At 40.5% G+C, this 27590-nt stretch overlaps 1 protein-coding gene across 3 annotated transcripts in view; it reads right to left on the reverse strand.

The window, feature by feature from the left end:
• Window positions 1–448: 448 nt before the first annotated feature.
• tafa4b (TAFA chemokine like family member 4b) overlaps window positions 449–27590 on the reverse strand; it is a 52459-nt gene continuing 25317 nt past the window's right edge. For 2 of the 3 annotated variants that reach the window (XM_079681633.1, XM_079681632.1), the window contains 3 exons: window positions 4214–4338; window positions 2186–2257; window positions 449–1430 (listed from right to left, as the gene is read on the reverse strand). In XM_079681633.1, the coding sequence (XP_079537759.1) occupies window positions 2201–2257; window positions 4214–4338 (182 nt within the window). In that variant the 3' untranslated portion in view covers window positions 449–1430; window positions 2186–2200. The remainder of the gene's footprint in view (window positions 1431–2185; window positions 2258–4213; window positions 4339–27590) is intronic. The other variant, XM_079681634.1, reaches the window with a different exon arrangement.

Here is a 27590-nt window from a genome sequence, read left to right on the forward strand (position 1 = left end):
CATCTAATATATGATATGTGGCAGAAAGGAAAGCGATGGGCAAAAGGGAGAAAGATTCAAAGACAGGCGTGTGTGAGAGAGAGAATGGACAGAGATAATTGAGAGAGGGTGTTGTTAAGGGCGCTATGCTATTGTACTCAGTGCAGTAATGATCCAGCCCTGTGGAGGAAAAAAAACATGTTTGCAAACGGTTGAACCGCCATTATCGACTGCAATTATTTCAGTATATCTCACTGAAGCATTGATGTGGAGGGAGGTTCAGGTCCAATCAATGGGCAATGTGCACACAAAAACATAAAATAAAGATAGTTTAAAAAGACCCCTATTCATACCTTTGTTGTGTATTTAAGAACCTGCACTTTTGGGGAGAGAAAGAAAGCACTCCTAACAAAGAGAAATAACAACATATAGACAACTCGTCCTTCTTGTTTCAACATTTTATGGGCCTCCTTTTTAACAGTTAACATAAGAGATGTCACAGACTGAATATAATAGATCAAAGATATATAACTTTGAAGGCGGAGCTTGGAAATGCTTCTGGGCAAAAGTGAGTCGGATGAATCACGCTTTCCTAGTTCATATTGTACCAAGCTGCATGTAAATGAGGCTCCATAGTCGCAGCCATTTTTAACCAATAACTACTCAGGAATAATGGGGCAAGATATATACTTTATATTTATCTACTTCAACTGTCGGACATTTTACAAAATGCTCACCTTCAATTTCATGTGACATCCACAGCAAAAGATGGGAGATATCTAGAAAAAGAAAAAACATTCCCAAATGGTTTTCAACTAGTGCAAATATCTTACATGAATTTTTAATATGTTGTTATGATCCTACACTGCAATTCCTAATTAGAACTGCAAAATGACTCCCGCAAAACAGTCTTTATGGTAGTCACTTGACCCACAAGAGCAATTTGATGCTAATCTGCTATTTGCTAGTTATGAGCTGCTATCTCTCTAATTTCTCCCAAATCATCTCCACTGTCTAAAATACATTAGCAACACATCTGGAGCGTATCCAGCAGCACTCAAAGCACAGCTTTCACTTCTCATGTCTCACTCACCCATAAATGCTTTGTTGAAATATATACTTTGAAATGCTTTATCGCCCTTTTTTTTATCAGTCCACATTTTGTCCATTACTGGAAAATAAGAGTCCATTTGTGTCCAGATTTACCCTGGGTCTCCATGATTGTAGTCCATCGGTCTCGACAAGCAGCGTACTGCTGTGTGTAGCTCCATGTGTACATTGTTTGTGATGAGTACATTTTATCCCATTGTTATGTGATGGATGGTCTGACGGTTGTCCTTTCCTTGATATGTTCCCCATCGTACAGTAAATGTGTGTGAGTCATCCATCCTTTCCACATGGAGAGTTTCAGGTTTCCTCGTGGCTCTGCGGCTCTCTTGCTATCGTGTGACCTAAAAAAAAAAACAATACCGCAGATAAGAGAGGAGTATCAGTGTCAGTGAGACATGTAATTACACAGAGTGACTTCGTCCTTCCTGAATGAATGTTTCCTTTAGGAAGAGTCAATCAGAGGTCAGGAGAATATTCAACATAAAACTATTTTCCTCTCCATTTTTTGTCTCTGTATCATTTTCATTCAATTTAAATTGTTTGTTTGCAGTCTGGCCGGCTGACTGATTGCCAGGAGTAACGGTGTTGCAACAGAAGCTGGATGTCTCCGAGCTGTAATGGTCTGTTTACACTTAGTCTAGAAGGCGTATAATTGAAGATGTACAGAGCTTGTTTACCGTCAACAAACCTCACCCAGTGTGAATTCATAATAAAGACACATGCATATATGTTGAGAAATACAGTCCTGATAATATTGTGAATGTTTTTTCCATTGAGCCAAAAATACGAAGCTTTCTTTTTCTTTAACAGTGCTCTGGTTTCTCAGTCAGGCAATCTATGCATGGTTCCATAGCACACCTACGCTGTGTGGGAGTGAAAGAGATGAACGGACACAGATCATCACGGTGAATAGGATGCTGGGATGGTAAAAGGAGGTCATGGGTACAAAAGAGAGAATCAGGATAAAGGAGACAGACATAGAGGGAGCAGGAGAGCAGGGCCATGCAGTTGCCAGGCAATCGATGGCTCATTGCAAACATCTTCAGTGACATCTGCCATCAAGTCTCCAAGTAACTGCTCCCCGGTCCCAAAGCACCTTGCAAATGCACAATTATTGTCCACCGACGTAGTCCGCCATCGGCTCCTTTTTTTTCTCGTAGCTGATCGGCTAGTCAGAGAGAGTGGGTGAGACAAAACAGAAAGAAAGGGTATAAGAAGAAGAAAGAAAAAAAAGATGGAGGAGAAGAAGAAGAAGAAGACATGATGCAACAGAATGGGGATAATTGCACCTGCGGGTCCCAGAGTTGGTGTTAGACCCAGGGTCATTAATTGCAGTGCCTGTGATGGAGCCTCTGTTCCTCAGTCTACCCCACTCACCAATTTAATTATGACTCTTAATTGTTAGGCCCCTGTGGAAGGACCCCGCCATAATGCATCCTAATGAATGCGACAGATGTTGTGCTGTTATACCATCTCTCGAGTAATTACTCTTATGGCGTTTGCGATGCTTCCTCCTGAATTGTTTCTTTTTTTTATACTTCACCTGTAAATAAACTGCACCTGTTCCATCCCACAACAGAGCACTCTGGCACGCGCATACACACACACACACACACACACACACACACACACACACACACACACACATACACACACATACACACACACACACACACACGGGTCGTCAGTCCCGCAAATTAACTTTCACACATCAACAGCTTACAAGGGGCCATGAAGGACTCTCATTTAAATCAATTTATCTCGTCTGAATAGCGTCAGTTTACATGGCATCACATGGCCGTCTGTGGTGCAGAGGGTACAGGGGTCCTGTGTTTCCTCCATTAGCTTTTTGTCACCCCCGCCCAAGGAGATACAGTTACAGCAGATTAACTAAAACGTCTCTATGGGGAGAACTTGCTCTGATTAGCTCTGCATCGGTTTCATTGTAATTTGTTGTTTATGTTTGAAATTAGTTTTAGAAGTGGATGACAATCATTTGTGGACATGTTGAAGATGGAAACAACCTTCCTTTATGAGATTATCTTTAAATGACTTTGTATGCACCTCTGAGCTTTCCCTTTTCAAATGCATTCATTTTTAATATGGCGATGCGAGGCATCCAGTCGAAAGTTTGTTTACCGTCCTTATTGACGCACCATGTTTCAAAGGAAAGAAAAAATCAATTAAATTAAAGATGAAGGTCAGTTTGAGCAACATCAAATATTAGTGACGTTAAAGGGAGTGTTTTATAAAACTCATATTAACATTAAGTCAACTTTAGGGATGGAGGGAAAATGTATCAAGCGACGACAACAACTTTAAAGGTAGTAAGCAGAAGTACCAATGGTGACAGTTCAAATGACGAGCTGTGAGGCAAGTCAAGTTTATTTATATAGGTAGTTCATAAGTGTTCATGGTTAGAATATGTAATGTAATGTGGTTGTAGTGAGCTAAAAGTACTATCAAACAATTGGATTCAAGTCATACAGAAAGACTTTAAATATCTAAAATATTGGTTAAAGAAATCGAAATATAAGTAGCTAAAGGTAGGCTAAAGTAATTGATACAAGGTGAACCAATTTAGCAAAGAGTATTGGCCAAATGTTTGAAGTATTTAGCTTAAAGTGGGTTACAGTAGTTGATTATTGGTTGATAGCGGTAGCTTAGAGTAGGCTCAAGTTAGTTGAAAAACAGTTGAAAGAAACTAGCTCAGATTATTGAAAGAAATTGCTGAAATAGCTAGCTAAGATTTGGCAGCATGAACATGAACATTAACTGATAAACTATTCAAATATTTGTGAAAAAGTAACTGTTAATATACATTTTAACAGTTTGCTTGAAGTTATGAAATACCTAGTTTCCTTATAGTTTTAGTAGTAGTATTTCATGACCAAACAAACCTAAATATTCACCTTTAAATTGTAAGGAATGACTTAACATTATCCATTGATATATGATGAATGATCATCTATGAAGGGGAATATGAATACATCTGACAGTGCTTTGGGGTACCTTTAGATCAACTTGGTTAATAACCCCTGACTTAAACAAATGGAGGTAAAGCAAGAAGGCCCAAACTTACAAATGCATACAAAATACAAACAAACACAGGTGTTTGTCTCACCTTAGTGGTTTTGACTTTGTTGCCGGTGCTGCAGGACCAGCCGGTCAGGTCAGGCAGGACTTTACACTCCTCTCCGTCCATACAGGGGTGCATCTGGCACCACCACTTCTGGGCCACAATGGAGGCTAGAGCCAGAAAAGAAAGAGAGCCAGTGAGGATGAACAGCTCTGGATTAATGGCAAAAGATTCAAGATTCAAAGGTTTTATATGCACAAGGCTACAGTGTAGAAATGGCAATGGAAATCTTATGACCTGAGCTCCTCCAACTATCCAACATATATAATACGAAAATACAATAAGGCAATAATAGGGTGGCATTTGCAACAAAAACACACTAACCATTACCTCCACAATAACTCAAACATACTGTACTGTAATAGACCTAATACCCACATTGTTATAGCTCAAAATAACGGCGCCCTCAGCGTAGTTTCACGATGGAAATGCCATGAGCGCTGTCCATGGAGCTGATCCTGCAGCTGGGACTTCACTGGGATCTGCTCCATGGGCAGCACCTGTGACACATACTGTCGTAATGTTTGAACCACCAGTCTCTCTGAGCAGTTGTGTGTTTTTTCATCTATAATATGATTACTGTGAAAAGCTTAAATGTGTAGCTGTTACCTTTTTTTTTCATTTTAATCAGATTAATGTAATCCCTCAACATGGGATTTTAAGGCCTGTGAAAGGGGTAAATCTGGCAGACGCAGGGGAAAGAATGAAAAAACATATATGAGGAAATATGAGATAAGATGTTTCCGTCGTAGCTAGGAAGCAATGACTAATACAAGTCCTTCGACTATACTGGATACAGCCGGAAAGATGTGCTGTACTTGTGCTGATATTGAAGATTGAGAGATTCATTTGTTCGTTTTTGCAGATGTATGAGGGACTTTTTATCATTTAAATGAAATTACAGCTTTTATTACCTAGCTTCCGTTTTGTTTCTCGTATAATCAGCTAAACGCAAAGCACATTTAGACAATTAGCCAATGAGTATTATTCCAATTGCATAATACAGAGAGTAAGAACGGGATTAGGATGAAGCAATGCTATCAAATAAAACAGTCTTCTCTGGAGTATTTGAGACAAGAGTTGCTCATTTCTACTTACTGTTTAACTTTTACAGACTTAAAACTCCTTTCTGAAACTTAGCTCTCATACACTGTTCAATTGAAGATAAGAAAAGGCTCCTCTCTTCTTCTGATGATTTGCTGTACATCTGTGAGCAAAAAGTTGAATTGAACAGTTTCCGAACTTGGCCTGATATAGTTAATCCCGTGTTGAATCCCAAAGTTTTCTCGTGTTCAAGCAGCTGACACTCAAATCTTCCGGATCATCTGACCCAGTGTCTAGACAGGAGACAGCCTGACAGCTGAGAATAACTCAATTGCCTCTCTCCTAACTCAGCATCCAGCCATGCGCTTTTCTCAAGTGTGGACGCAGGGACGGATAAAAGGAGTGCACCCCATATGTCCATTTACTTCATCAAACTAGTGGATTGATGTCGTTTACAAAGTTATTTTGATCTCTAGTGACTATTGTTTCCAACTATGGAAGGAGATGAGATGGTTTTGGCAGGAAAATGTGCTTTCATCTGCATAATGAAAAAGAACATGGGCAGATCCTCTCAAGCATCACGTCGGAAGAAAACACTGTGAGGCATCAGGGAGAAGGAAGGAGACAAAGCACTATAATATGTGTTCACCGAAAATATATCTGCGTAGTGTTGATATGAGCAGCGAGGGGAAGTGAGAGAGGCAGAGAATGAAGGGTGGGGAGGATCGGCGCTGTTTGACGATGACTATCAGCGAGTCCAACAGGGAAAGGAACAGATTAAACTATTAGAACAGAGAGAAGGTGAGTAACAATTGGAAGCAGAGTGGAAAATAAGCAGCAACAACGGAGAAAAGGAAGACAAGCAGCGAAGAAAATGGAAGCCAAATTACCAAGTCAACACAAAAAAAAAATCTCAGCTATCATGGGGCGTAGTGTAGAACACGCTGTTATGATGCATGAGCTCAGTGGCAGTAAGCGGTTATAAAAACCAATGGCTGTGTAATGCTCGTTAATGTGGCCATTATGGTGTCGACGACGGTGCTTTGCACGGCAATAGTGTTATTTAGAGCTAATGGCCATGGCCTCTAAGTGCTATTATGGAGTTAGCGTTCCCTGCAGCTTATCTCATGCTGCACTGGGAGGGAGGGCGGGGCGAAGTGACACAGAAGTGACACAGAAGCACCTGTCTGTCATGTCAGGAAATGTACAGGAGCCGCTACGAGGCTTGTGGTGTCATGGATAGTTCAGATGTTAGACAGCGCTCACACAGACGGGTCTCAACAGGTCAATGATAAAGAGATTACAGAGGTACTTAGTGTGCAGTATTTCATTCTGAGATCTTCACCTCTTTTCTCTGACGCCCTACAGAGTATCTGTGTAGACTGATACTTCCCTACAAGTTAAAGTCCTGCATTCAAAACCTCACCTACAGGAGACATGTCATGCTCATTTTGAGTTCACACTTGCATTTTGGGTTTCTATTAACACAGATTTTCTCATAATGTCTGTCTAAATATACCTGTTTTTAGCCTTTTTCTGAAACGCCCAGTTTTAAAGAGTCTGCCCATTTTGGTCACTTGTTGAGAGACAGCAAGCGCATTTCGTGGCATCTGCGGGCAGTGGCAAGTACTTCCGGCATCTGCCACGGAGGCCGCTACTCCGTGGTATCTGTGGCAAGTATATGCCACAGATGTGGTATCTGTGGCAAGTATATGCCACAGATGCCACAACTTGCCATGGCAAGTATATGCCACAACTTATATATGCCACAACTTGCCGTGGCAAGTAAATGCCACAAGTTAAGAGTTAAGAGAAGGTTTACGGTAGCTGCCACTCGCCTTCCGTGGCAAATGCTGATATTTAAACCCGTATTTATCGCGTAAAATGTCGCTGTTTTGGCATGACTTTATCGGACTGATCTGTACACAAGACTGATGATCTGTTACTGATGGTCCGATCATATTTTTCAAAAAGATTAAACATTATGTTCTATAGATTTTACTTGGAGAACGTGGTTTGTTAAAATAAATAAACGTGCTATTTTTATGATAATACTCAAGATATATTATTAGTAAGTTGACATAAAGATCTAACATTGTTGACCAGAGGTGGGAAATAGGCTAACTTGTATACTCAAGTACTGTACTTGTGATTTAGAAATAGCCTACTTGTACTTTAGTTGAGTATGTAAATGGTATGTTACGTAGTAGGCTACTTACCCCACTACAATTCAGAGGTAAATTGTGTAATTGTAGCCTACTCCCCTACATTTATTTAATACGCTACCTTTAGTTACTTACTACAGATTCTGATTAATGATGATACATATAATCAAGTCTTAAATCAGACTTTATAGTTACTCCTGGAGTAAATTCACAAGATGCCCTACTACAGTATACAAAGTCATTAAAACTAGCTGCACCTTTACCAGCTTTGAGAACACTTTCATGATCAATCATTATAATGAAAACATGTCATATGCACTTTAAGTATATTGTTATGCTAATCATTTTGCGCTTTTACTTGAGTAACATTTTAATGCATGACTTTTACTTGTAACAGAGTATTCCAACATTTAGGTTGGCTACTTCTACTTTTACTTCACACTAGAACCGCCAGGGGTCGCTGTATAGCCTACCTAAAACCACCAACGTGTCAAATGAACGAATGCATTGATTTTCAAGGTACAATATTATTTTATTTATCATACTAGAACACAATGAGTGTTGCCACTACTCGCCGTGGCATGTGCCTTGGCATTTGTGGCATCTCCCACAGAGGCCACTACTCTGGCATCTGTGGCAAGTATATGCCACAGATGCCACAACTTGCCACGGCAAGTATATGCCACAACCTGCCGTGGCAAGTAAATGCCACAGATGCCACAACTTGCCGTGGCAAGCATATACCACAACTTGTCGTGGCAAGTATGCCACAACTTGCCGTGGCATTTGCGCATGCTGAACGGGAGTTGCCACAAGATGCCAGAGTTAAGAGAAGTTTTACAGTAGCTGCCACTCGCCTTCCGTGGCAAATGCTGATATTTAAACTCGTATTTATCGAGTAAAATGTCGCTGTTTAGGCATGACTTTATCGGACTGATCTGTACACAGGACTGATGTGCGATCTCTATTTAGAGAAAGATAAGATAATAAATTATCATTTATATTCAATTTTACTTGGAATAGCCTACGTGGTTTGCTCAAATAAACAAACGTGCTATATCTATGATAGTAGGCTAAACATAGGCCTATATTGTAATAAAAAAAGAAATATTGGCAAGTGAGCGTTGCAACGCAAGCCCTTGGCAATTGTCGCTTCTTGAGGGGAGTTTCCACTGCTTGCTACGATAACCAGGTGTATTCTTACTAGTAAAGACAAATAATTAAAAAATAAATATCTGTATTTGTTATGCCCCTAATATGGGGAAAATATAAGACAAAGGAAACAGAGACGATGTTAGCTTGCTTCAAGTCTTATGTATTATGCACCCGTGGCAAGCAACACGCGCCCTCTGCTGGACAGACCCGGAAGGTCATCAACCATGAATTATATCTATTACACACTCCCCTTCAAAACAGATGTCGTCCCGACATTCTAATCCACAATATTATGCCTACATGTCAGCAACATCTATAACATTTATTAAACACATACCACGCTCACTGTTCAGTCTGGCAAAAGTGCACACACTCAATTTACACATTTAAGCCCTTGGCTTAGTAGAAAGTCCATCATTGTATGACAAACATATGTTCACAAGCTCTCCGTTTGTTTTTGTTTTTTACAGTCCCTGAATGTATGTTGTGTGTGTGAGTGCTCTACTTCTTGCTGCATATGTGACCAGAAGAAACGGTCTCGAATATGCATTATTTCAGGCTAAACATGTTTAGTACATTTACCTATAAAGTGCAATGTTACAGTCTGGAACTCTTTTCATACATTTGTTTTTGACCTCCTTTGTCACACATAGTTTCAACATAGTCCGTTGCTACCTTGTTAACAGTTCTGCCTGTGCAGCATGTCCAAGTGAACTACACTCCTTGAAAACAGGTGAGTGAGATATCATTGACTGTAACAGTGTCATGTAATGATATATTGTGTGAAAACACAGCCCATAAATGTATCTCATGTCAACAATCACTTTGAATGTGACCTCTGCCGTCCATTTTCCTTTTTATGTGTTCTTTGAGTGTAATGTATGTGCATTTACTCAGTTCAATGGTGTGCAATGTCACTACCCTCATATCCATAGTACTGCTGAAAGTGGTATGGCGGTACAGTGTGTGTCCATGGCACCTTTAAGTTTGTATGCAGAGGTGGTGCTTTTATGTTGTAGCAGGCTGGTGAGCCAAGCCTATCATATGTGAAGACCTTTGGTCGTCTGCATTGTCGTCGATGCCCTTGAAGCTCCTTACTACTGGGGTCACTTTGAGCAGGTGATGGGACAGCATTCTCCACAGGTAGATCCTCAACGTAGCTGTCATTCTCCACAGGTAGATCCTCAATGCAGCTGTTTTCAACGTAGCTGTCATTCTCCACAGGTAGATCCTCAACATAGCTGTCCTCAACGTAGCTGTCCTCCCCCTCCGGCAAGTACCCAACTTCGTGTGCCATTTCTTGTTCTTTCTCTGGCTCAGCTGACAGGTTTTCCTCAGAGTGTATGCATTCAAGCTCCACAGGTGTACTAGTAGTACTAGCAGGATTCACTGTCTCAGGTGGGCATGGATTTGATTGCTGCTTAAGTGGTGCTAGATAATACTCATCATCCTCTTCCTCCTCCCCTGTTTGCTCCGCTTCCTCATTTCTCTCCACACTCTTTCTCTTTGCACGTGGCTGTACTTGAGTTTCCAGCGGCAGGTTGTCACATGGGAGGAGAAGATTACGATGTAAAACCCTTGATCTCCCTGTCCCTCTCTCAGGTCTGAGTTCATAAACAGGGATATCTTGACTCACTTGACGCACAACTGTGTGAATAGCATCTTCCCAGTGATTTCTCAGTTTGCCAGGACCACCGCGAGGTGTCATGTTCCTGATTAATACACGATCACCAGGCTGTAATACTGAGCTTCTCACCTTACTGCCATAATGTGTCTTGCTTCTCATAGCAGCTTTGTGAGCATTTTCTCTTGTGATCTCGTATGCCTCCTCCATGCCCTGCCTCCACTTTTCCATGTAACGATGATGATTACTGTCCCCTTGCTCCACGGTCAAGTCGAACAGCATATCAACTGGCAACCGTGGAGAGCGTCCGTACAACAGGTTGAAGGGTGAGAAACCTGTTACATCACTACGAGTACAGTTGTAGGAGTAAATCAGTTTATTTAGTGAGTCTTTCCAGTTAGTCTTTTGTCTCTCTGTGAGGGTCTTTAACATCTGGAGTAATGTTCGGTTAAACCGCTCGACCTGTCCGTTTCCTTGTGGGTGGTAGGGAGTGGTTCTCGACCCAGCAACTCCACAGTACTTTTTCAATTGTGTGAACAATTGGTTTTCAAATTCACCACCCTGATCATGGTGTATTCTTGTCGGAAAGCCGAATCTCAGCACATAGTCGTTAAAGATTTTTTCTGCAACTGTTTTTCCTGATTTGGAAGTCGTGGCGTAGGCCTGGGCAAAACGTGTAAAGTGGTCAACAATTACAAGAATATATTCATAACCACCCTTACATTTGTCAAGGTGCAAGAAATCAATTGAGACAAGCTCAAACGGTTGAGTGGTGACAATGTTCGTCAGTGGCGCTCTTGTCTGACGGCTTGGTTTCTTGTGCTTGAGGCACACACATCTCCTCATGACATAATCTTCGATTTCTCGTTGCATGTAGGGCCAGTAAAACCGGTCCCGTACCAAAGATGTAGTCCTGTCTGCACCTTGATGGCCCATTTCATCATGGAGCTCCTTTAATACTGTACTTTTGTGCTTTTCTGGAAGCACAAGCTGTGTTCTGTTTGAAGTTCTCCTGTACAACACTCCACTCTCATTCATCTCCAACTTGTCCCACTCTCTTAGCAGACATAAGATTTGTGAACTGAGTTGTTTGAGTTCTGAGCCTGATGGCTTCTTTTCTGCCAGCTTGTACTGAATCACTGCTCCAACATTGGGATCATTTCTTTGGTCATGTTTGATCTGTCCTATTGTCAATGGAATGATGGATGCGTCTACAGTTAATGCTGCACAACTTAATGAGACACCCATGGACCATGACACACTGGATTCATCCTGGTTCTCCACTGCTTGTGTAGCTGCTCCAATCACATCATATGACATTTCCTCTGTACACTCATCCATGAATACTTCCACGTCCAAAGGCATTCTGGACAGACTGTCAGCATCAATGTTTTCCTTACCAGGACGGTATTTAATTATGAAATGGAAGTCTGCCAGTTCTGCTACCCATCGACAACCTGTTGCATTCAGTTTGGCAGTGGACAGTACATATGTAAGTGGGTTATTGTCACTGTAGACGGTGAAGAATGGTGCATAGTATAGGTAATCACGGAATTTTTCTGTGATTGCCCATTTGAGGGCAAGAAACTCTAATTTGCCTGAGTGTAGATTGTAATTTTTCTCTGCTGTTGTTAAAGTACGTGAACCATAAGCAATCACACGAAGCTTTCCATTTTGCTTTTGGTACAATACTGCCCCCAATCCCTGGTTGGAAGCATCGGTATGGAGGACAAATGGCTGTGAAAACTCTGGGAAACCTAGAACAGGAGGCTGCGAGAGACAGTCTATCAACTGTTCCAATATTAACTGATGCATGTCAGTCCATTTGATGGGTGTGTTGGATGAAACTCCTCTACTGTTTCTTTTTGTTTTCGTTTTTTTCAGCATTTCAGTTTCTGTAGGTGCTTTAAGCAGGTCATACAAGGGACAGGCAATACGTGAAAAATCTTTGATATACTGCCTGTAATAACTTAATAGTCCCATTATTGCTCTTAACTCACCGATAGTTCCTGGGTGTTTGTTTTTCAGGGCCGTTACTGCAGCAGTATCGGCAGGGTCCACTCTATTTCCCTCAGCAGACACAATTCTTCCAAGGTAACGTACTTGTGTTTTAAACAGGTCACACTTTCTGGGCTTTAGTTTTATCCCATGCTCCCTCAGCCGTTGCAGCACCCTTCTGACAGCATTGATATGATCCTCAAATGTCCTGCTAAACACAAGAACATCATCAAGATATGGCACACATATTTCATCCCTTAAGCCCTCCAAGCACTCTTCCATGCAGCGCTGGAATGCTGCAGGGGCATTCATGAGTCCAAACGGGATTCGTACCCACTCATAAAGGCCCCAGGGGGTCACAAAGGCTGTTAGGTGTCTACTGTCTTTGGCCATGAAACCCTGGTGGTATGCCTTACCCTGGTCCAGCAGTGAAAAGAGTGTGTTTCCTCCCAGGTTATCCATAATGTCCTGTACTCTGGGGATGGGATGGCGATCTGAGTGGGTTTTCCTGTTGAGCTCCCTGTAGTCAATACATAAACGTAGAGTTCCGTCCTTTTTTCTTACGCAGACGATTGGAGAGGAGTAGGAAGACATGGACTTTTCAACCCACCCTTGTGCTATCAAGTCCAGTAAGTAATCTTTCATCTCCTTGTATAAGGGTTTTGGAACAGAGCGGTAGGCTCTTGACACTGGCTCAGCATCTTGTAGTGAAATCTTCATTTGCAAGTTTTCCACACAGCCTATGTCGTCATCAGACTTGGAAAATGAGTCTGATTCTTCTCTTAGCATCTGACTGACTATTTGTCTCTGGTGTTCATCAAGGTGAGTCAAATCCACAGGAGGATCCCACTGCTCATGCACAGGGGGGCTTTCACTGGAGATCTGGGCGTTGACATGGTGGATTGATGCAGCAGGTTTTTGGTCTGTTTTAAATATGTTTGCAGGATATACTGATCTGACTGACTGTACAGTTCCAATAATAGTTCTTGCTGCCATCGTAATGTCATGATTTGTTGTGTTTTGCACACTAACAATAATTCTTGGGACTGTATCTGCCTTCACGGACACAAGAGTATCACAAAACTCTAATCCTTCAGGCCATTGTGGGTTCTCATTTTGCTCAAAAACCAGAGTTTTATCCTCTTTGAAAAATGGAGCCTGTACTCGACACTCGAGTTGAATGGAGTTACGTTTAGGCACACTAACTCTCTCATTTGCTGTTCTTACGTTATAGTCACATGTCTGTCCTACACTCACAGCATTAATAAAGGCTTTTGCTTTGTTTTTTCGAAGATGAGGAAAGGCCATTTTTACTGCCTGTACAAGCTTCTCTTTATCCCCATGTCTTTTCTGGCCTGGCTGACTGGCTATCACAAGGTGCTCAATGACATTAAAGCCAATAATGGGACACTGCTGTTGGTTACCTTTTAGCACTAGCATGGGTATTAGCAACTCGGTATCACTTGCAGTAAGTTTAAAGGACACTTCAAGCCAACCAACATATGGCATTTCTGTACCATTGGCCGCTTCAATTTGTAAAGAGTCTATAGGGTAAATTAGCTCTGCTACATCTCTTAGCGGTACATCAGTTAGATGGCTTTCTTTCCATACCTCATCTATAGCACAAATTTGTGAGCCTGTATCCCAGAGGGCCTGAGTTTTCTGTTCGTGTAGGAAACACCTGATGAGGCACTTTTTCCCTACTAACTCTCTCACAGTAGCTGTTTTTTCTTTTGCAATATTTTGTTTGTGCTTGGATTTGTCATGTGACTGTGTCGCTTTCTTAATACCTGAACATGTGTATGTCTTACAATGCCTTTTGTGTGCAGGCCAATGGTTCTCCTGACATTCTTTAGAACAATACAGTGTAATTTTGCAAGTTGAACAGTATTGTAGTTCCCTACTCTTTTTCTCTTCATTGCAATTTGCACAAGATTGGGACTTATCTGTGTGGCCGGTTGCTGCATGTCCCATGGGAGCAACCCCTCTTAGTTTAAAGGGCTCCGCCTAGTGGGTCCCTCTACCCTCTGTGCCTTACAACCTGCTCTGAAATGTTCACTGCTTCCACACCTAAAGCAATGCTGACAGTACTCTTCGCCTGCATGAGTACAGGAAACACACCTAGGTCGGGGGCGTGGTGCTGGGTAGTATCGCTGCGGTGCATACCCTTGTTGAAACTGAGCCGTTTCTCTTACTCGTGCCGGGTGGAATGCCGGTCGGTACTCCTGCACTGCTGCTGGTGGCTGCTGGTGGTACACGCTGTTGGCATTGAATTCAGCCCTATAGGGAGAGGGTTGTTGGGGTGAAAACACAGGATAAGGGGCGGAAATATTAGCTGGTTCTCTGCTTGGTGAGGGATGCTGTGGGGGTGCAGATGTGGCCGTTTGGATCGTTTCTCTGATTTGGGAGACCTCAGCTCTCAGGGCTTGCAACAGCACCATGTCAGAGCGCATTGCTTTGATTTCTGACAGCAGATCAGTGGGCAGAGTAACTGTGTTTTGCTGGCTGGTGCTTTTCATTTCCACCGGAACTTCAGTGGACTTGACTGTATTCACATTTGTTACTCGTGATGGGGCAGCAAGTTTCTTTTTATCCTGTCTCTCTTTTTCATTGGTGTACGCAATGTTCACTTTCTCCAGCAGCAGCTCATCCGAAGTACTTATCTGCATGAGGAGAGGCTGCAGGTCACTTTTAATATTGTCATTCTGTAGACCAGTCAGGACAGTATGCATGAAGAGACTCTGGACTAGTGCTGGGTCATATTTTAGGTTTGACTCGGCTTCTTGAGAAGCAAACAGGATTTTCTGTCTCATGTCCATAGTTCTAATCAGGAAGTTTTGAGGCGTTTCTTTACTACTCTGAACCTCAGAGGTGAGTTGTTTGTATAACTCTGTGGCACCTTTCTCCTGGTAATGAGACCTGAGAATTCGGCGAAGGGCAGGCAGTGTAAGGTTTTCCTTCCCTTCAAGGTAACTCCGTAACTGCAGGCCTGGTGTGATGGCACGGATTACAGCATCAATGATCTCTGACTCTGGGTAGCCCTTACTAAAGCCATTTTCAATTTGTCTGGCCAGACTAGAAAATGTGAGCCTATCCTTTTGTCCTGGCTCGCCTATTTGGCCTGCGATCTTAAGATCTTTGCGCCACATAGAACTACTGGGGAGTACTTGGGCCAGATTTCTTTCTGGGGGGCTGAACCCGGCAGGGTGGTTCATGCTTGTGTTCATTAGGTCATGCATTGCATTTTCTTTTTCTTGTAATGACAACCTTAGTGCCTCTACCTCCTTCTGGAGATCTTCCCTTTTGACACTGTCATGTACATTTGTTGTAATTTTGGCTTTGTCTATGATATCCTGCACATTAAGAAGTTCGGACATGCCTTCATCCTCTAGCTCGGCCATTTCTTCACGTTCATTATGCTCTGTGACATGAGAAATTAATTGACTGCGAGATTTACCAGTCACATGCACATTATCCGGTCCTGAAATCTCCAGTTCATTGCACACTTTAATCAGTTGTTCTACAGTCAGTGTATACAATGCACCTGTAATGTCCAGCTGCAGCTTCTCCAATTCAGCCTCCATTGTATCAGAGAAGTGGGCAGAAATAGCAAATGAGGGTTTATCTTACTTAATTAGGTTTTTTTGCTGCTCCCTAGTGGTGACTTTTCACACTTCAGGATGCAGGTTACCAACGTTGTCTGAAAACGACCTCGACTGCCTTTCCAAGCTCCTTTCTCCGATGACTGGGTTGTTTAAGGGGATGATTGATCAGAGGATTCCACTAACAACTCAGGGATGGTCCTCAAATCAAATCTCCCAGCAGCGCCTCCAAATGTTATGCCCCTAATATGGGGAAAATATAAGACAAAGGAAACAGAGACGATGTTAGCTTGCTTCAAGTCTTATGTATTATGCACCCGTGGCAAGCAACACGCGCCCTCTGCTGGACAGACCCGGAAGGTCATCAACCATGAATTATATCTATTACATATTGATACAGCAACGTGTACAATGGTGTTATTAGACTTGGCTACAGACTTAGGGCAGCACCATGAGAATGATAAATACTTAAATAAACATGAAGAATGTTCTCTTAAGCATGATACTCCAAGCAATCCTCATTTAACCGTATAAAGTTGATTTAATATGTTGAGGAAAGAGGGTTACAAGGTAATATAATTACACCCTTGTTAAAACTTTTTTTGTGCATCAGTAAAAAGGTTATATGTCATGCATGCAAATATCAAATCAATGTGTTGCTAATTAGCATAAACAGATTTTGATATGATACGTTGTATTTACTTTATTTATCTAAAATGTTGAAATCTTTGCGTTACAGCAGTGATAAGGGATAGGAAACATAAAATAATAATAATAAAAAGAAACAGGAAATAATTTACACGTTATTAGTAGATATTTATCTACAGAGTATCTAAAGAATAAACAATATAGCCTACTGAATATGTAAGAATACACTATAATAAACCATCTTACTAAAACCAATAGAAACATATATTTGTCTTTCTTAACCCTTTCATGCATGAATTATGAAAGCCTCACTCGGGATTTTTTTACCAGGTGTTTTTATTGCTCTTGGGGCATGAAAAACAAGATTTTAACTTTAGTTTATTTTTATCTAGTTTTTTCAAATTTAGAACATTTAAAAATACATTTAATTTTTTTTTTTAAGGATGATGTTTTATAATAATATATATTGAGTATTATCATAAAAATAGCACGTTTATTTATTTTAACAAACCACGTTCTCCAAGTAAAATCTATAGAACATATAATGTTTAATCTTTTTGAAAAATAGAGATCGGACCATCAGTAACAGATCATCAGTCTTGTGTACAGATCAGTCCGATAAAGCCATGCCAAAACAGCGACATTTTACGCAATAAATACGGGTTTAAATATCAGCATTTGCCACGGAAGGCGAGTGGCAGCTACCGTAAACCTTCTCTTAACTCTTAACTTGTGGCATTTACTTGACACAGCAAGTTGTGGCATGGTTGTGGCATATACTTGCCACGGCAAGTTGTGGCATCTGTGGCATATACTTGCCACAGATACCACATCTGTGGCATATACTTGCCACAGATACCACGGAGTAGCGGCCTCTGTGGCAGATGCCGGAAGTACTTGCCACTGCCTGCAGATGCCACGAAATGAGCCAGGCCCTACTGCACTTGTTCCATGTCTTCTGTATCTTCGCTTGCAGTGTCGCTTCTTAGTCATTGCCATTGGAGAATGCCAGTAAGGACTATTACTTTCTACCTATAAATGTTTCAGTTGTGACAGCTTTTACAAAGGCAACGTTTCTGAACACAAGCTGTGCGCATTTCTTTAGACACTTTCACAGCATTTATATGGCCATAGAACTGCTTATAATACAAAAGACGTAGAAATCTCACTTATAACTATATGGTACCTTTAACAAAAAGTATATAAAAGCTCATTTTGCAGTAAACTATTACTTGTCCGTGTTTAACTGTTAAACATGATGTTTTTGCATTTCATTTACTGCTGCCTTAATGTGTATAATGCCTTTTTAGATGTCTATGGATGTGCTTATTCAAACTCCTTTATATGCGGTTGAGTGGTTTACAAGTCTACATTAATGCATAATAATTTACAAAATCATCATAATTGAGAACCAATGTGAGAACCACTGTGAGAAAACACATCTCTAAATATTAAACTCTCCATAAGCTCCCACGTGGATAGATACCCTCAATTCCACTTTAAAGGGATAGTTCAACATTTTGGAGAAAATACGCTTCTTTGCTTCCTTGCCAAGAGTTACATTCTCTGCTTTTTCGTCCTCTTACCAGCAGTTAATTTATCAACACGTCATATTTAGTTTGTTAATTCATACAAAACCAAGGTGTTAAAATGAGCCTTTTTTGGGTTCACCTGACACACATCCCCAGTTAAACCACAATCTCCTGTTTCTACACTCTTTTTTTGTACAAACTAGTCAACAAACTAGATGTAGCGTGTAATGAAGGGAGATTAAGGGACGTTGTTACCTTTGGACAGAACGAGCTGTCTCTCACTGTGTCTGGTATTTATGCTAACCTATGCTATAAGCTATAAACCAACTCGTATTTCCCAAAATGTAGAATATGTAATTCATCAATTGACTGCTCCATCTCACCAACACTTTGTCATGATTCATATACTCAAGTTGTTTAATATTCACAGTCACCTTGCAGAGTCTTGAAGAGCAGACAACACTTGAAAGGCATTATTGGCTCAGTCGCTTTTAAAATGATTGATCTAAGTAGACATTGACGGATCAACACTCTCCATGAAATTTCCACTTAAACACTCGACAAGCTAAAAAAGCCGTTGCCAGGTTCTTGAAATAGAAAGATATTCTCCAAGAAAAAGAAGTGTATAAGTACCTCTCAGCCTACCTACTCTAATTGCATCAGTCTCATTAAGATTCTACATTTATATTCACCAAAGGTACAAATGCTAATTAAAAAAAGGTTTACCGCTGAGGCGTACATTTCATCACAGTTATCAGCTCATTACAATAGAATCTGCGCTCGAAATGACTCTCTTTTAAGTTATCTTTCAAAGTTTCAGAGCGGGATCAGCTCAGGGCGAACGTCTAGACAGTGCTTTGCTAAAGTGCAGGTGATGAGAGAACACAAGGGGGACTGGGGCTGATTCCCCAGGTCGCTGTCTGATCTCTGGGGTTCTCTAAATAGGTTCTGCAGAGGTTTCACGCCACAGGGCCGCCTGCAGCTTCTCTCCTCATACTGAGAGCGTCAATCCAACACACCCGTGATAAATGTCATTCATTGCGATGCCTGTTGCGGTCACAGCTTTTATTTTTGCCCGTGTGTGTGTGTGTGTGTGTGTGTGTGTGTGTGTGTGTGTGTGTGTGTGCGCGCGCGCGCGCGGGTATGTGTGCGGGTATGTGTGCGCGTGTGTGTGTGTGTGTGTGGATGTCAGTCGGATGAGCCTTCACCCGAGCTCAGCCTCTGAATTGTCATTGTAATGTTTGTGACATCAAGTGGACAAAGTTGAAATTGCAGGTCCACTCATCCTCATGTTCAACCTGTCGACTTTAAATGCACACATTATTTATGCAACGTATAGTTAGCTAAAGTATTAGCCAAGTTAGTATTTTTCTTTTCTGTATGCAATGCTTTGTTTTTAGCACTTTAAGTGATCTGATCCACTAATTTAGGTGTTTAACATGTGCTCATTCTTCCCCCCATGCAAACACATTGAAGTTAATATTAAGCATTTCTTTAGGAGGGTTCATGCTAAAAAACATTAGTATTCTCCTGGGAAAACAAAGACCATACTTTAATCAATCTGGTCTACCTCACACTTTGTCAATGATAATATTTAATCGAGAGATATCCTTTTCAAAAACAGATAAAAGCATTTTTTAAAAATATTTATTTAAATGATTTATGGTATAATTAAAAACCTCAAATTTGCAAAAATGGTTTAAAAAAACAACAATATTTAGGATATTGATATATTTTATTAAAACAACCTAACACGTGTTTGATTTACCTTCCCTGGATTGCACACACAAAATCAATGTTAATTAAAAAAATAAAATAATGGTTTCAGTAAAAATACCTTTTTTAAAAACACACTAAGGCAGGAAAGGTGACGTCAGATCAACCGACTCGCTGTTCCATCCAACAAAGACACGGAAAGCGTATCTCATCGGATGTAATTGAACGTACCACCTACTACGCTTCAGTTCAAAGGGAAAGCCTTCACCTCTCACCCTTTCATGTTAACCCACATGATAAAGAATATTAAATGAGCCTTTGATATATATAACAAAAACAACGAATTCACTGACTGCATATCACATTGTATCATTCAGATGTAGCCTGTTTGATGTAAGGAGGGCGCACTAATACAATATGTGCACTCAGGCGTGCGTCTGTTAGAGTGCCCATTAATACTTCACGAAGGCTCCACCTGAACTCACTCTATGGATCAGCTTAAAGCGTGAGAAGGAGTTTACTTTTGCTTTGCATCTGTGTGTGTGTGTGTGTGTGTGTGTGTGTGTGTGTGTGTATGTGTGTGTGTGTGTGTGTGTGTGTGTGTGTGTGTTTGTGCGTGCGTGCGTGCGTGTGTGCGTGCGTGCGTGCGTGCGTGTGTGTGTGTGTGTGTGCATCAGCATTTGTGTACTTGCCTGTTTTGCTAAAATGCCTTTGTGTGTTTTTTTGGTGTGTGTGTACATGAATGCAGTCCCCGAAGTGTCAGGCAAAGGAGCACAATCACAAGAAGTCCCATGCCCTTGCTCCCAGGTCATTATTATTTAAAGGCAATATGATGAATGTAAACACACACACACACACACACACACACACACACACACACACACACACACACACACACACACGAAGTTGGGGGAGGACCCAGAGGTATGGATACCCTCAGGCATTGTAACTGTTCCGCTCAGTGAACCTGGAGTGCAGAAGCAGTTGGAGAGAGGCATCCATCTCTTTCTACAATGATTTACTAACACACTGTATCTCTGTTGCCAGGCCTCACGCTGCTATGCCAGCACAGCCAGGTATGCATGACGAGAAAACACAAGTGGAAAGCAGATTGAAAAAAATTGGGCGGAAAAAAAGTTGGAAAGGGAAGAGTTTCAGAGACAAAAGCTGACACTATAAAGCAGATATGACGGTAAACAACAGCAGGTTGATGTGTGGCAAAACTAGATTTCTTCGCCCAGGATAAAACTAGTTTGTCTGACGCAGAGTTCAGAAAATAACACCAAATAAATCCACTGTTATTATAAGGTCGCTGTGCTCGAAAACACATACTTTAAAGCCGTGGAAACATTTAAAATCCTTTTATAATGATAAAAGAAAGCTAGCATGTTACTTTCAGTGAACAATCTTTCTGTACTCTTAATTCTAAGGTATTTATGGTGAAATTGTGTTTTTCCAATGCATTTGACTGTGTTTACAGATTTTAAAGGAAAAAACGTGCGCAGTTTGAGCTATACGCCATATTCGTTTTATGGTTGCATTCACTACTTTGCAGGCAAATGCATACGGGTTTATTGAATGTGACACTTTGATAAAGGTTAAACGACCAGGCAATTTATGAAGCGCTTCCATTTAGCTCTGCGCGTGTTAGCTACAAATGCTCCTACATGGTTACTCTTTTGACTCTGTGTAAAGGTGTCATGCCACATGAAGGACTATATCAATTGAATACAGATTTCCTCTAAGTATTATATAAATTCCAAGTACTGATAATTACTAGTCAAAGTCTTCTTTCAACCAGTGAACACTTTGTTTTTGTTTATAGACTTTGCACCGATTCTTTTTACCTATAGAAGTGAAAACAATTCAACAGATTTTGAACCTGCCGTGTGAACTTAACTAAATGTGACAGAAAGACCAAGAACATTTTATTTATCCCCAATGCTATTGAACAAACATTTTGTTTGCACTCAGACAAAATTGATTTTTCTCCAAAATGTGTCTCCAAATTGAAATCGATGAGACGCAGACACACAAGTGGACGCAGTAGCGAAGGGGCCTTTAAAGTGAAGATAGCAGGATATTGCTGTTTGACATATTTCACAATACATAAAAATCATAAAAAAGGTCTGTCCTAAAGCATTTATTATTTATTGAATCTAGAAGTGTGGTAGAAACAGTAAAACACTGCATTTCTGAAGCATCTCTTAAACCAAATCACACATGTAGGTGATTCTATACGATCTGCTTTTAAATAACTGCTGTGCTTTGTGGGGAGGCCCGACTCACACTTTGAAATCCTCTGCTGTAAAGTATTCTTAAAAACGGATAAACCTCTTGACCTCTATCTAAGAGCTATTATTCATTCTCCCTCTCAAAACTCTTCACACTCTAGTGTTTCCAAATCCTCTTACTACTGACACCACTGACTCTTCATTCACGCACAGCATCACTGATCTAATCGTAAAAAGATGGGTGACATGATTAAAACTCAGGTGAACGAATATAAGAGGAATGGTTTGCTTGTAAAAGTTAGTTCTCGCAGTAATGGTGCTGCAGCAGCCAGTAATGGAACCTGCTGCCATTTACTCCTCTTTCAGCCACCATTAATAATGTATCCCCATTTACACTGTGGCTTTCCCACAAATCCCGGCAGCTGAGAGGGTTTGTCTCCTTCCATCAGCGCTGCAGCCTAAAAGGTGAGAGCTGCATGTATATATGTACATGCATGCATAACACAGTGTTGGATGACGTGAGATCCTTTGTATCTGTGGACTCAGAGGTCAAGCATGACTCATGAGATAAGTGCTGCTAAGTACTGGATTTAGAAGTGAGAGGTGGTGAGACTCGGAGGTGAGATCTGAATAGGAAATTAGAAAACCTCATACCAAGTGGTGGAGAAACTGAGCTGGTTGTGGGCGGTGATGTTGAAAGGGAGAAAAAGTGATTAAAGCCATTAAAACGATTTTATCATTGAATGACTTTCAGTAAAGCAGTAGAAAGCAGTCTATAAGCTTCTCATCAGTGCTATTCCTTCCTCTAAGGCTAAGCAAAGTATACCACGTCTTTAAGGAGAAGTGAACAAACAAAAGCAGAGCATCGGGGCAATGCCTATTGTGAGAGGTTAGCAAGGCTTCACATGATTCCTTATTTATCCCAGCTTTCATTACAAAGCCAATCATCTTTGCTATGGTTGCCTGATTTTATCATTATCAAGCAATTGTTCCCATCTAGGAACTCATCAAAGAGGTTAAACAACAAATCTACTTTTTATTGAGGGAAAATAGTACTGAAATGATGTGGAAGGTTTGTTTGTGAAGGAGTCATTTGAATGGGAAAAGCTCCGTCTACTGGCCGCACGCAGGAATAGCAACACACGGGGATAGAAAGTGCTGTACGGACAGATGTGATACTAAATATGAGAAGTGTTTGGACTCTTGAAGTACATGCCTGCAGCACAGGAAGTCAGGCGTGATTCACACTGATAGAAACATATGAGATTGCTTGTTTCAACTGAAGGGAATGAAATGAGTCACGACTAAAACTAAGTGTGCAGTCTAGGGTGCAAATTATATAAAAATGGTTGAGTACGCAATTTACTTGGTACTAGTGGGGGAAAAAAAACATTTTCAATTTTTCTATTATTCAGTTTGATACCTCACGACTTTTGCCCTACATTTATGAGGAATTATCGCAACATCACAATTACGCTAAATATCCAAAACATCTAAAAATGCTTGTTTGTCAGTTAAATGAACCATTAAAGCTAGCGCAGAAAGGTAAGGTGTGTTTTTGTCTTCTATATTTTGCTTTTGATAATTACCATAACACTCATTTGCAGCATTAGCATGATAATGTGCTGTTACTCTACGCTGTTGGCAATAAACAAACGAAAAACTGCAAATCTGAGTTCAAAAAAGTTGGAGAAAGCACACAACTCCACCTTTTGTCCAGACATCGTATCAAAGCCTCTTTTTGTGTGGTTCTATCAGACATTCAGCTCTGTGTGAGTGTAGATTCTGTGTCGGACCCCCTGCGGCTGACCTGAACAGTTTGAAGAACCCGTTTGCTTCAGAGATCCACAGGCTCTGCTCGTATGAGTCAACTTTGGTAGGGGGCTATCATAGTGCTTGTGTGTGTGTGTGTGTGTGTGTGTGTGTGTGTGTGTGTGTGTGTGTGTGTGTGTGTGTGTGTGTGTGTGTGTGTAGTGTGTGTGTGTGTGTGTGTGTGTGTGTGTGTGTGTGTGTGTGTGTGTGTGTGTGTGTGTGTGTGTGTGTGTGTGTGTGTGTGTGTGTGTGTGTGTGTGTGTGTGTGTGTGTGTGTGTGTGTGTGGGCAGGAGCTCGCAGAGCGGCCAAACGGACGGAACAAAGGTCTCTGAAAACAACCCGCAGCTTTCTATCAGCGGTCTATCATCACTACACTCACACACAGCATGAACAGATACAAATACACGTATACAAATATATATTTACTGTGCATGTGTGAGCAGAATTCACTGATAACGTGTTTGTTTTTCTGTACCAAATATATATTATGTGTATTTAGTCATTATTTATTGTTAGACATAATGATTTGATGAGCATTAGTTTTTTCTCCAAAACTAATGGAATGAGGATTTACTCAACTGCAAATGTATACTTCTAATCCTTTACAGAAGGAAATGTTGTACTTTTTATTCCACAACATTCAATTGACAGCATTAGGTGGTGTTATTATTAGATGTTTCATGTAAAATGTCAGATTAACCAATACATTATGATGTCATTTGATAGGCCTAGTTAACCAACTGTATATAAAATATTCAGATGTAAACATATATGTGTGGTTCCTTGCACAAAAAGCTCAAAATAATGTGGTTGCTAATCATTGACCCATTCAAAACTGTAACAAAAAGTATCCTCTAACATTAAGTATTAAAAAAAAAGATATCCATTATTGTGTTTTTCCTTTAAAGAAACTTGCATTTGTTAAAAAATATGAATACTAAAGAATATTTAGTCGTGTGGTTTTGAACAGGACATAAGCTGGAAACACATTTAAAGGTGACCTATCCTGCAAAATGCACTTTTGTTCATCTTTTATACATGAACATGTGTCCCCGGTGTTCCAGGGAACTCACCAAGTGTCAGAAAACACAACCCTCTCTATTTTCCTCCAAACCCAAATCTCTTAAAAAGGGGCTGCAACAGATGTGATACAGACTGATCCAGATTTGAACACTTCTATGACATCACAGAAGTGGCGCTACGGCTATTGGGCCAACTCCACCAATCAGGAGGAGACAGCCACGGAAATTGCCGTTGTAAAGCGCTGGAGACGCTGTAGTACATATGCCAGGCCTGTAGATGGTGCTGTTCTCACAGAATCAGCCCATGCAAAGACAGTGTTAAATTGAGCGAAATGAGGAATGGCTAAAATGCATGATCTGTTTGGTATTTTGAAAAATAAAAAGTATAAATATGCCTTATAGGTATGGTCCTACACTATATCATTCAAATATAGCATGATAGGTCCACTTTAATTAAATGAAAGTTGAAATTAATATAAATCAAGGTAAGCTTTTTAGGGGAAGCAGTTATAGAAAAGTTAATGCATATTTAATTTTCCCATAAAGAGGGCTTATTTAACGTTGCTGCCTCAAAGTAAATTTAACTAAATAAAGTTTGCACTGCAGCTAGAGGTAAAGTAGCTGGTGTAATATAACTATATATTTGAATGGTAATACCTTTCTACTTTTCCTTGACTTTTTTACACTGTAGATTAGAATCACTACTTTTTACTTTAGTCATAGCCCCAAATGTCCAGCATTGCTTATTATGTTATGTTCTTTGATCTTCACTGTTGTTTATTTGGATCGAGATTAGTTTCCGCCAATGTCTTCTTATATCCTGACATATAAAAGAGATCAGAAGAAAATGCTTCCTCTATCACCATCTGTCGTATACCCAAGCGACCCATCTAGATATGAAATGAAATGGTGTCCCAAATAAAATCAGGCTTTTAAAATGGAGTTTACATTTCCCGTCTTAAAGGTGAGGCAGTTTTGGGCGACAGCTGTCGTATATGTGCTTCTGCTTTCATACAACACAAGGGAATAGGAGGCAAGGAGACACTGGTGGCTAGGCTTCCATTACCTGCATTAGTGGCTTCAACCTTTCATGTCACATGATCTCCTTGAGACAAGATGACGAAATATTGGACTTGAGAGGGGCATATACAGGTTTCATTTAATCTCAAAAACATGCTTTTAAACCCCTTTTCAAAACGGTCAATGTGTATTAAAACAGTCTTTTAATTACCTGGGACTTAATAGCAGAAATGGCAAAAGTACACACATCCTTTACTCAAGTAGAAGTACAGATACTCGTGTTTAAAAATACTTTGGTAAAAGTAGGAGTATTGACGTTTTAATTGCTCCCTCTTCTTTAGAGAAGACCAGGAAATGAAGGATACACGGATCGTGTTCAAATCAATAGGCACGCAATGACTCTAAATAATAATGATCACGCCACCAAACACACATTAAAACTAAAGTAACCAGCCTGTTTGGAAGAAGTAGAAAGTACAGGTATTTGTGTTAAAAATGTAAGAAGAAAAAGTAAAAAGTCGTCAAAAGATAATTAGTGGAGTTAAACACTGATACCAGAAAAATGTACTTAAGTACAGTAACTAAGTATTTGTACTCCACTACTTCCCACCTCTGCTTAATAGTAGGATTACCATAAAGCAAAAAGAATAGCATAAAACAGCATCCATGGTGGACGTGTGTTCTTGGTCTCAAAGTAAAAACTGTGCAAAACAACATGTTATTGTTCCTTCCTTTTGATATTTGTTCATCTTCCCACTGCCTCGCCTCTTGTGGGTTTCTGTACTGTGAGGCTTTGCTAAGAAGGATAGAAAGGCCAAATGTCGTTTTTCCATCAGCACATGTTTTCAACCATCTATAAAAGGTTTAGCTTTGTTTGTGCCAGAACAAGAGCAGTGTCCTCCTGTTTCGTGCCACCAGAAAATCCATTTCCACACAAGAATGTAACCTGGCAGCAATTTAAAATAAAGTGCAACCTATTCATCTTTCCTGCAACCGACTCATTTATTGATGTCGCCCTTAATCGGGTAATGATTTGTTTCAGGTGAGATGATTCTTGTAGCAAATTTAATGATGCAAGATAATTAAAAACATTGTTAGCCTCTCTGACCCGGTCGGACTCAGCCGTGCGTCGGTCGTTACTAAAACATGTTATGGAGCGGAGCGATGAAGTCCAACACATACAAAGCATTTTCTGGAATTCCAGCCAGGTTCAGATAATTAGAAAAGCTCAAGGATTGTGGGGAAATGTGTGTAATATAACACTCTCTTTGATGTAATGGTTCAGTCATAAGAACACATTATGCCTTTGAATATTTTCCTGACTTAGAGGCCAGATATCTTTAACCCTTGTGCTCACTAAGGACGTTTTTGACTTTAACAGTTTTAACATCCATTACAGCATATAATGATGTTATGATATTTGGCTTTCCCTCTAAAGCACTTTCTTTAAAACTGTGCTTTTTAATATCTCCTACCACAATGACCCATTTGCTAATGTTTGCCCTACGGGACGAATACATGTTATTTTCCTTGTTCCTTCAACAAAAAGCAGAAATAAAATAAACAAGTTACATCTATTCTGTATTGCCTATGCCTATTTTATACAGATCTTCTTCTTATGGGTTTTGAGGGTTGTACCCCATAGATCTAGTCTCTTCATTTTGCCCTCAAAGTGTGCCACATTGAAGCATGTGAGCATGCCCCCTGACCCCCATAGAGGATGTGAGGTCCACCCCCAATTGAAACATGTTCACATGGAATACTAAAGACATCTGTACACTTTTGTATG

This window comes from Notothenia rossii (genome assembly GCF_949606895.1).
Source record: "Notothenia rossii genome assembly, chromosome: 5".
Classification (NCBI taxonomy): domain Eukaryota; kingdom Metazoa; phylum Chordata; class Actinopteri; order Perciformes; family Nototheniidae; genus Notothenia; species Notothenia rossii.